Here is a 10,317-nt window from a genome sequence, read left to right as displayed (position 1 = left end):
TCCTCTTCCTTCTTTCTTTTCTTCCTTCCATCCTTTCCTTCCTTCCTTCCTCCCCCTTTCTCCCTTTCCTTCATGTTGCAAATCTGATCCAGTGCTGAACTCAGTCAGCCAAAGGAACAGGAAAGGATTCTTATGTTCTCGGTACTGTGTGCCTAGGAACTCAATAAGGAGAGTGATTAGAAACAATTCTCACAGCCAGGGGCCCCGGTGGCTTATCCCTGTCACCCCAGCTACTCAGGAAGCTGAGATCTGAAGATCAGGGTTCAAAGCTAGTCAAGACAGGTAAGTCTGGGAGATTCTTGTCTTCAGTAAAGCTGGAGAGGGAATGCTGTCTCAAGTTGGTAGAGCACCAAGTTTGAGGGGAAACGCTAAGGGACAGTGCCCAGACCCTGAGTTCAAGCCATACGAGGACCTACAGAATAGAATATAAAGGGCTGGGAAGGTGGCTCAGTGGTAGAACGCTTGCCTTGCATGCATGAGGCCCTGGGTTCGATTCCTCAGCACCACAGAAGCAAAAAAGAAAAAAGCTGGAAGTGGCGCTGTGGCTCAAGTGGTAGAGCGCTAGCCTTGAGCTGAAGAGCTGAGGGACAGCGCCCAGGCCCAGAGTTCAGGCCCCACGACCGGACCCCCCCCAAAAAAAAGAGAGAATAGAATATAAAGTATATAAAGTACACACACACACACACACACACACACACACACACACATCTCCATTGATTCCCAGCTTTCTTTCCTATTTTTTTCTTTTCTTTCCCATAGCATAGGTGAGTTGAGATTGTCTTTAGAGAGTTTGCTCACTAGGAAAATATGTCTTGCTGATAACCCAGCCTGGTGGCTATGGGACCATAAGCTATTAATAAGTGTTGGCGCTCCCTGTGGCTTTCTGGAACCCACCAATCCTGTTTGTCTCCCCCCCCCCCACCCCCCACCCCCCCCACCCCCCCATCCCCGCTCTTCACCAGTTAGCTTTGCTTTAAATCAGAAAAACACAACCAGGCGCTGACAGCTCAAGCCTGTCATGCTAGCTACTCAAGAGGTTGAGATCTGACGAGCAGAGTTCAAAGCTAGCCCGGGTAGGGAAATCCATGAGACTCTTATGTCCAAACCAGAAGTGGCGCTCACCTTGAGCTGAGGAGCTGAGGGACAGCACCCGGGCCCAGGGAGTTCCAGCCCCAGGACTGACAAAAGGATTCCTGGGTTGGTGTTTTCTGGCTAGCCAGGGAAAGGGAACTGGCTCTCAGGCCTTAGGCAACCACCCACAGGGTAAACAACAGAACACTTAAGATTTGCATTTCTTAATTAATTGGTGATAAGTATCTCCTAAAAGAAGAGGCTAGCTTCCGGCCGTTGCTGGCTTTGCGCCAGGATCCTCCGATCTCAGCCTTTCTGAGCCAGCCACTGACGACAGATGTGAGCCAGCGGTGCCCAGCTGTGGTATTTATTATTTATTGGTGCAGCAAAACAGGCTGACCCTGCCATACACGGAGGGAGTGGGGGGGGGGGGAGAGGCTGAGATTTCTGGGAAGATCCGGTTTCTGGACCTCCTGTGGTGTCTGGAATGAGACCAGGTTTAGGATCAGGAGGTGTAGGGTTAGTCCAAATCCTGAAAACAAGCCGTTTATCATTCAACGTGGACCACAGCTGGTGAACTCTGAGGTGGATGGGCCCTGGGCCGCAGTAAACCCATTCTCCTGTCTCGGTTTAGAATCAATCACCAGCCGACCCTGGTGGCTCATGCCTGTAATCCAAGCTACTCAGGAGGCTGAGATCCTGAAGATGATGGTTCAAAGCCAGCTTGGGCAGGAAAGTCGGTGAGACTCTGTATCTGAAATCAACCACCAGAAAACGGGAAGTAGAGCTGCGGTTCAACGTGGTAGCACACTCAAGCACCCACGGCTCAGGGACAGCGCCCAGGCCTCGAGTTCGAGTCCCACCAGCACCATCAACAACAGAAAAAGCACTAATGGCATCATTGATCATCTATCTGTAATCGAAGGGAAAATGTTGCCTAATTCCTCAAGTTTGCACAAGGTTGGAGTCCAGCCACCCCCACAGTGCTGGCCGAAGAGGCGGCAGACTTGTGTTTACGCTCGAATCTACCTTTCAGAACCTCGCCGGAACACCACACGCAAAGAGGAAGCAGGATTCCACTTGTATTTGTTAAATTCCCCAAAGTGAAAACAGAAAGCCATTAACTTGTTAATGGAGTCTGGGGGTGGGGGGAGCAGCCAACCCCAGCAAGATTGAGGATTGGAAGGGATTAGAGAGGGCCCACCCACAGCTGGAAGTAGCTAGAAGGTGTGACTAGCCCGCCAAGAATCCTAGCCCCCCTCTTCCCCCCCCCACTTTCCAGCTGAAGGTGAGAGGCTTTGCTCAAGGTGAACACAAGATGCCCTTGTGGCTTTTTGATCAAAGTTGGCTTTTCCCCAGATACCCTGTCATCGTGCTGCTGAATAATAATAATAATAATAATAAAGAATAGCTTTTTGATTAACTTAATTTAATTGACCTAATTCAATAGGGCTAAAAACTAGCCCGTGTGCTATTTGATCTTTCTCTCTTCCTCTCTTCTTCCTTCCTTCCTTCCTTCCTTCCTTTCTTCTTTTCCTCCTTCTCTCCCTTCCTTTCTTCCATGCCAGTCCTAGGGCTTGAACTCTGTGCCTGGACTCTGTCCACACATTTCTTTTACTCAAGGCTGGTGCTCTACCACTTGAGCCACACCTCCCCTTCTGACTTTTTGATGGTTCATGGGAGACAAGAGTCTCATGGACTTTAATGCCCAGGCTGGCTTCAAACCAAACGACCCTCAGATCTCAGCCTCTGGAGTAGCTAGGATGATGGGCAAACCACACACACACACACACACACACACACACACACACACACACACTAGGATGATGGGCAAACCACACACACACACACACACACACACACACACACACACACACACACACCTACCTTTCCTGGCAAAAACAAACACACAAGAAGATTTCAAGAACTGGAATTTGAGACTGAAATCTCAAATGCTTTGTTTGAGAGACCCAAGATTTCACCAAGTTGGAATGACCAACTTGATAGAGTTCATTGATTGGCCTTAAAAATTTTTGTTTTCTCCTCTCTAAAGAGTAAATCTGGTCTTTATTTTTTTTTAAACCAACGAAAAGACAATTTTTTTGGGGGGCAGCTATTCTTGGCCTCTCAACCTACCTGGATATCCCCACCCCAGGATTATTACTGAGCTCCTCCCTTCCCACAAATCCCTCACTCAAGGTCAAAGCATTCATTTAGGGGTCAAGATCCTCCTCCCGGCCCACCTTCCCCCCCCTACAGCTCCTCCCCTCCCCCTAATTTTCTTGTCTCTGTGTTTCAACCAAAACCTGCTGGGGCCAAACGATTCCTCTCATCTGGATTGATCATCCTTTGAAATTGCTTTTTTTTTTCCCACTTCAGGAAAATTAATATTTTCCTTGAGGTGTTTTGGCCCTGATTCTATGAATGAAAGGCACAGCGAGCAATCTTTATTCCCGTCTTCTCTGTTGAATTTCTAAGGAGCGGCGACCCTGGGTTTGGGGAAGATGGCGACGTTCTCTTTCAGGTATGATCCTTGAACTTGAACTCGTCTCCTCGTGACGGTCAGTGTGGAAAAGTGTGTCCTCTTGTCTCTGTTGCTCTTGTGTTTTGTGTTTTTTTCCTGAGAAATTTGCAACTTAACTGTGAATCCTCCTGGGTTAATGATTTTTTTTTCAAATTATTTTCAATCATGTCTATGGCTGTATTTTTCTACTCTTGGATTAATAATATCAGAGTCACAGCCTGACCCGAAAGAAAAAAGTCTGCTTTTGTAAAAGGTCAGACGTATTAGAGATTGCTTGGAGTTTACAAAATGTTTAAGAATCATCGTCCCCCAAAATGTTTTTTAACCTGAAAATGCTTTAAAAGGACAAGTTTAGTTGCAATAGTTTTATAAAATGGGCTTGGCCGATTATATAGCACGGCATGCAGCCATATTTTAATTTTTAAAATATCATTTTATTATCATTTTTCTTATTTGTATTTATTTACTTACTCTTGGCTGATCTAGGGCTTGACCTCAGGGTCTGGGCCTGAGCCTCAAGTGCTCAAGACTAGCCCTCTACCACTTGAACCACAACTCCACTTCCAATTTTTTCTAGTAGACTTTACTGCCTGGGCTGGCTTTGAACCATGATCCTCAGATCTCAGACTCCTGAGCTAGGATGACAAGTGTGAACCACCAGTACCCAGCTATTACGATTATTAACGTGTTGCTTAGAGGGATTACTGGTTCCTCAGTCAGATAATGAGTATATATCTTTTTGGACAATGTCACCCTTCCCACACCTCCCCCCCCCCCCCCCCGCCCCATTTTGTTCCTAGTCCTAGGGCTTGAACTCTGGGCCTGGGCACTGTCCTGAAGTCTCTCTATGCTCAAGGCTAGCTAGTGCTGTACCACTTTTGAACTACAGCCCCACTTTCGGATTTTTTTTTCTGTTGATTTAATTGGAAATAAGAACCTTACAGACTTTCCTGCCAAGAATGGCTTCGAATCGCAATCCTCAGATCTCAGCCTCCTGAGTAGCTAAGATTGCAGTCGTGAGCCTCCGATGTCTGGCCTTACTGTAATCCTTAGAGGAAGGACCATTCTAGATCATTTGAATCAGGTGCACGTGACAAGATCTAAGACATAATCGATAGGCAAGACCGGTTTTCCACTTTGTCTTTGTTGTCTGAGCCAGCCTCTTAGAAAAGGGAGGTCACACTTTACAATTTAGGCTTGTCTCTAAGAAGATGGACTCTGTTTTATTTGCTTTATTCGGTATTTGCTCATGGTTGTCTGATTTCCTTTTCCTAGTGTGGTTTTCATGATGACCATTTCCAACGCCTTTCAACTGGGATTAGTTGTTGGTGAGAGAACTTTATCCTTTGGGTCACTAACTTTTTTTTTTTTTTCTTGTGGTATTGGTGATCAAAATTCATTGATGGCCGGGTGCCGGTGGCTCACGCCTGTCATCCCAACTACTCAGGAGGCTGAGCTCTGAGGATCACGGTTCAAAGCCAGCCTGGGCAGGAAAGTCCCCATGAGACTCCGATCTCCAATTAACCAGAAAGCAGGAAGTGGCGCTGTGGCTCAGTGGTAGAGTGCTTGCCTTGAGCTGAAGAGCTGAGGGACAGCGCCCAGGCCCAGAGTTCAAGCCCCACGACTGACCAAAAAAAAACTAAAAAACTCATTAATGCCTGCTAGATAAATTCCATAGCACTGAGATAACCCAGCTCTCACTCTCTTCATTCTTTGGATGAAAATGAGCAATTTTCAGGGATGGGGTTGGGGCAGAGAGGAGAGGGTAGAGATGGGGTTGAAGTTAGGGCCTTGTGCTAGGCAGGAACTCTACCACTTGAGCTACGCCCCCAGTCTTAATTTTTTGCTGGGTATTTTGGAGATGGAGTTGAGCTAGCTTTCTGTCTGGGCTAACCTGGATCTTCAGTCCTCCAGATCGGAGTTTCCTGAGTAGCTAGGATTAGAGATTCCTCCCCACCATCCCCGCCTCAGTCCTGGGGCTTGAACTCAGGGCCTGGGCGCTGTCCCTGAGCTTCTTTTGCTCAAGGCTAATGCTCTACTACTTGAGCCACAGCGCCACTTCCAGTTTCTCTGCTTATGTGGTGCTGAGGAATCGAATCCAGGGCCTCAGGCATGCAAGGCAAGCACTCTACCACTGAGCCACCTTCCCAGCCAATGATTTGGTTTTGGTTTATTTTTTTAATGTGCCTGAGATAGAGACTACAGGTGTCCGTTTATCCTCCAGGGTTGAGCCGCGGTGAACTTGCATCTGCGAGAAACTTGGCTTTCAGAGGTGACAACATTCAGTCCCAGGAGGGACTCACAGCTCGGGCTCAGTCCTTTAAGCTTGTACCATCCATGGAAATTCAGGATAGTAAGGCCAACCTGCTTTCCAGCATTTCTTTCCTGATTCTATCGTGTGTGTGTGTGTGTGTGTGTGTGTGTGTGTGTGTCCTGGGTTCAAGTTCCAGGATTGGCACAAAAGAAGGGGGGGGGGGAGATTTCTCTGCTCAAAGCTACAGGTTGCAAAATGAATTCAAAAGCCAGGCAGTGGTGGCTCACGCCTGTCATCCCAGATACTCAGGAGGCTGAGATCTGAGGATCGTGCTTCAAAGCCAGCCCAGGCTGCAAAATCTGAAAGATTTAACCTCCAATTAGCCACCTAAAAACCAAATAGTGGAGCTGTGTTAAAGTGGTAGAGCACTAGCCTTGAGCACAAAAGCACAGGGACAGTGCCCAGCCCCTGAGTTCAAGCCCAAGGACCAGCCAAAATGAACAACCACCAAAAGGGGGCTGGGAAGGTGGCTCAGTGGTAGAGCGCTTGCCTTGCATGCATGAGGCCCTGGGTTCGATTCCTCAGCACCACATAAGCAGGAAAGGCCGGAAGTGGCCCTGTGGCTCAAGTGGTAGAGCGCTAGCCTTGAGCTGAAGAGCTGAGGGACAGCGCCCAGGCCCAAAGTTCAGGCCCCAGGATCGACAAAAAAAAAAAAAAATAGTCCTTGGATTTTTTTATTTTCTTCTACCTTCTCAAGGTGTCACCTCTTGCATTTTAGGTAAGAAACTTAACAAAACCTGCTGTCTCAATGGGGGTACGTGCATCCTGGGGTCCTTCTGTGCCTGCCCCCCGTCTTTCTACGGACGGAACTGTGAATACAGCGTCCACAAACAGTAAGTCATTGGGCAGGAGAGAGTTGGGGCTGGGTGGATGGACAGGCAGGAGAGGGAAGGAGAAAGAACAGGATTGTTGTTGTTGTTTTTTGCCTGTATGTGCAGGTGCTGGACTCGAACTCAGGGCCCAAGGTGCAATCCCTAAGCTTCGCACACCAAGCTAGTGCTCTACCGCTGGAGCCACAGCTCCACTTCCAGTTTTCTGGTGGTTCATTGGAGATCAGAGTCTCACAGACTTTCCTGCCCAGGCTGGCTTTGAACCACCATCCTCAGATCTCAGCCTCCTGAGGAGCTGGGATGACAGGCGTGAGATTTACAATCCGTATAATCTGTTTATTCTCAGACATTGTGGCTCTCTACCACATGGCACCTGGCTACCCAAGAAATGTTCCCTGTGTCGATGCTGGCACGGCCAAGTTCATTGCTTTCACCAGCCCTTCCTTCAAGACTGTGGTAAGCAAGACTTCCCTCCTCCATTATTTATTAGTTTGTCAGTTATAGGACTCGAACTCTGGGCCTGGGCACTGTCCCTCAACTCTTCAGCTCAAGGTGAGCACTCTACCCCTTGAGCCACAGCGCCACTTCCGGTTTTTCTGAGTGGTTCATTGGAGATCAGAGTCTCACTGACATTCCTGCCTGGGCTGGCTTTGAACCGTGATCCTCACATCTCAGCCTCCTTAGTAGCTAGGATGACAGGTGGGAGCCACTGAACAAGTTTGTCTGTCTTCCAGGGACGCGTGTGATGGATGATCACTTCATGATTTCCAAGAGTCCCAAGCCAGCACCCCCAGCGTGGACCCCTTTCCTGTTACTGGCCTCTGCCTGCTTATGCAAAGTTATTGATAATTGACTTTTGCCCCCTTTTTGTTTTCTAAATATCATATGAGTTTCATGACCAGTAAAAGTCAGCTCTATTTATCTTGTGTCCAAGTCTTATGTTGAATTCTTATTAAGTCTTCATATTAGTACTTTTGTTTGTTTTTCTGTCCTGGGCCTTAAACTCTGGGCCTGGGCGCTGTCCCTGAGTTCTTCAGCTCAAGGCGAGCGCTCTACCACTTGAGCCACAGCGCCACTTCCAGTTTTCTGGTGGGTCATTGGAGATCAGAGTCTCACAGACTTTCCTGCCTGGGCTGGCTTTGAACCATCCTCAGATCGCAGCCTCCTGAGTTGCTAGGATGACAGGCGTGAGCCACCAGCACCTGGCTACCTGTATTTTTTTTTTTTATCTTTTCTTTTTTGGTACTGGGGGTGGGGGGGATCGAACCCAAGACATTGAACTTGTAGGCAAGTGCTTTGCCACTGAGCTACATCCCAGCACTCTACTTCTGGCCTTTTTTGTGTGTGGGTAATCAGAGATAAGAGTCTCTCAAGCTGGGCAGCAGGAGCTCACGCCTGTTATCCTAGCAAATCTGAAGGCTGAGATGTGAAGATCATGGTTCAAAGCCAACCTGGGCTGGGAAGTCTGTGAGACTCATCTCAAATGAACCACTGAGTTGTGGCTCAAAGAGGTAGATTGAAAAAGCTCCCAGGACCTAAAATCAAGCCCTTCGGGCCAGCACACAGTCACACACACACACACACACACACACACACACACACACACACACACACACACACACACACACACACACACACACACACACACACACACACACACACACACACACACACACACACACACACACACAGCTCTGCCATCTTAAACTGACCTGTCTCTCTTGTCCTGACCTTTTTCAAGCCCGTTGTTAATTGGCTCCAGATCTCATTAAGTCCTGGATTCAAGAGCTCTGGCCAGGCTGAAGGGATGGATGGACATAGCTCATAAGCCGCCTGGATTTTATCAGCATCTTTTCTGGCATCTTCCAGGTCATTCTCTGAAGAAAAATGAGAATGAGGGAGATTCTCTGGCAGTACTTTCCAGATTATTTTTGGGCAAAGGAACGAAGTCGCCAAATGCAGTTGCACCTGCCCAGACATGTCCTTAGGGTCCTAGGGAGATAGGACACAGCTGTCCCCAGACCAAAGCCCCTGGACGGCTTTTTTGTGGTTGTTGCTGTTGGTCGTGGGGCTTGAACTCTGGGCCTGGGCGCTGTCCCTCAGCTCATCAGCTCAAGGTGAGCACTCTACCACTTGAGCCACAGTGCCACTTCCGGTTTCCTAATGGTTCACTGGTGACAAGAGTCTCCCAGACTTTCCCAGGCTGGCTTTGAACCTTGGATCCTCAGATCTCAGCCTCCTGAGTAGCTAGGATGACAGGCGTGAGCCACCGGCTCCCTGGCCAGTTGGGCGACAATGGCCCACACCTATCTGGCTTTTTCTGCTTATGTGGTACTGAGGAATCGAACCCAGGGCTTCCTGCATGCTAGGCAAGCACTCTACCACTAAGCCACCTGACCAGCCCTGAGCATCTTTCTTGGCTGGATGTCTTTTATTGGCAAACACCGATCGCCCACAGCCAGTCCACTGTTCTCACCAGGAGGACTAAGCAACGTGAAATGTCAGCACCCAGCTCAATCCCTGGATTAAGGGCCCCTAAAGTGCCACATACTTTTCTTAAGTCAGCCTGTCAGGGGTCCCCCCCACACACACTTTATCTCTGAGGGTAGGCAGCATCCACCTGCTGCTCTGACAATCTGTTCCCAGCTTCGAGCCAGAACATGATGGAAACATGAATGGATCTCTCAGCCAAGTCATGGACCCCCACCCCTGTGCCAGGGCCTACCAGTGCCACCCCTGATCTGTCTCTGGGTGGACCCTGCGAGCTAGGGACTTAATTTTTCATCAGGAATCAGAGGCCACCGCCTCTGGAAAGCTGGCTGTGTGATTCTGCCACTCCGTTTGGGTGTCTGGAAGCCTGCATGGGTGGAGGTACTTCAGCCACAGTCCCACCCTGCATATAAAACAGGTGTACACGCCCAGGGTTGAGGACCCAGGCAAGCGAACCCCTCGGGGCGGCCCCAACTAATCAGACAAGAATTCTCTACAGCACTGCCCACCAAACAGCGCAGATTCCTCTCCAAGGTAAGGAAGGGTGTCTTTGCAGAGAGCCTGCGGTGGAGTTTGTAGTATATTTTCAGAGGTGCACGAAATGGACTTCTTGGATTCTTCTTTTTTTTTTAAATGCTGGTTCTGGGACTTGAATTCAGGGCCTGGGCGCTGTCCCTGAGCTTCTTTTGCTCAAGGCTAGCGCTCTACCACTTGAGCCACAGCACCACTTCTGGCTTTTTCTTTTGGTGATTCATTGGCGATAAGAGGCTTAAAGATTTTTCCTGCCCTGGCTGGCTTCGAACCGTGATCCTCAGATGTCAGCTTCCTGAGTCGCTAGGATGACAGGCGTGAGGACCACTGTGTGGTGCTCTTGAAGAGACTCGAAAGAATGGAGGTGGGGCTGGGAAGGTGGCTCAGTGGTAGAGCGCTTGCCTAGCATGCCTGAAGTTCTAGGTTCGATTCCTCAGCACCCCTTACACAGAAAAAGCCAGAAGTGGCGCTGTGGCTCAACTGGTAGAGAGTTCACTTTGAATAAAGGAAGAAATTGAGGGACAGTGCCCAGGCCCTGAGTTCACACCCCAGGACTG

At 48.9% G+C, this 10,317-nt stretch overlaps 1 protein-coding gene across 1 annotated transcript; it reads left to right on the top strand.

Annotated features, from left to right (window-relative positions):
• Window positions 1–2,001: 2,001 nt before the first annotated feature.
• On the top strand, window positions 2,002–7,592 carry Cripto (cripto, EGF-CFC family member). Its single transcript, XM_070017416.1, has 7 exons — window positions 2,002–2,128; window positions 3,550–3,595; window positions 4,871–4,923; window positions 5,820–5,948; window positions 6,628–6,742; window positions 7,086–7,195; window positions 7,474–7,592. Exons 1-7 carry the CDS (start codon window positions 2,002–2,004, stop codon window positions 7,590–7,592), a joined length of 699 nt encoding a protein of 232 aa, XP_069873517.1.
• The last annotated feature ends 2,725 nt before the right edge of the window (window positions 7,593–10,317 follow it).

This window comes from Dipodomys merriami, unplaced genomic scaffold (genome assembly GCF_024711535.1).
Source record: "Dipodomys merriami isolate MVZ:Mamm:240054 unplaced genomic scaffold, mDipMer1.0.p SCAF_125, whole genome shotgun sequence".
Classification (NCBI taxonomy): domain Eukaryota; kingdom Metazoa; phylum Chordata; class Mammalia; order Rodentia; family Heteromyidae; genus Dipodomys; species Dipodomys merriami.
Note: the sequence above shows the minus strand (reverse complement) of the source record. Positions and strands in the feature narration are given on the sequence as shown.

What these genes read in the sequence shown, in the direction of transcription:
- Cripto (XM_070017416.1), top strand. Translation starts at nt 2,002, where the DNA reads ATGTTGCCTAATTCCTCAAGTTTGCACAAGGTTGGAGTCCAGCCACCC. An exon ending in ATCCATGGAAATTCAGGATA is followed by an intron (nt 5,949 to 6,627) that starts GTAAGGCCAACC and finishes CTTGCATTTTAG; the next exon opens with GTAAGAAACTTAACAAAACC. An exon ending in GAATACAGCGTCCACAAACA is followed by an intron (nt 6,743 to 7,085) that starts GTAAGTCATTGG and finishes GTTTATTCTCAG; the next exon opens with ACATTGTGGCTCTCTACCAC.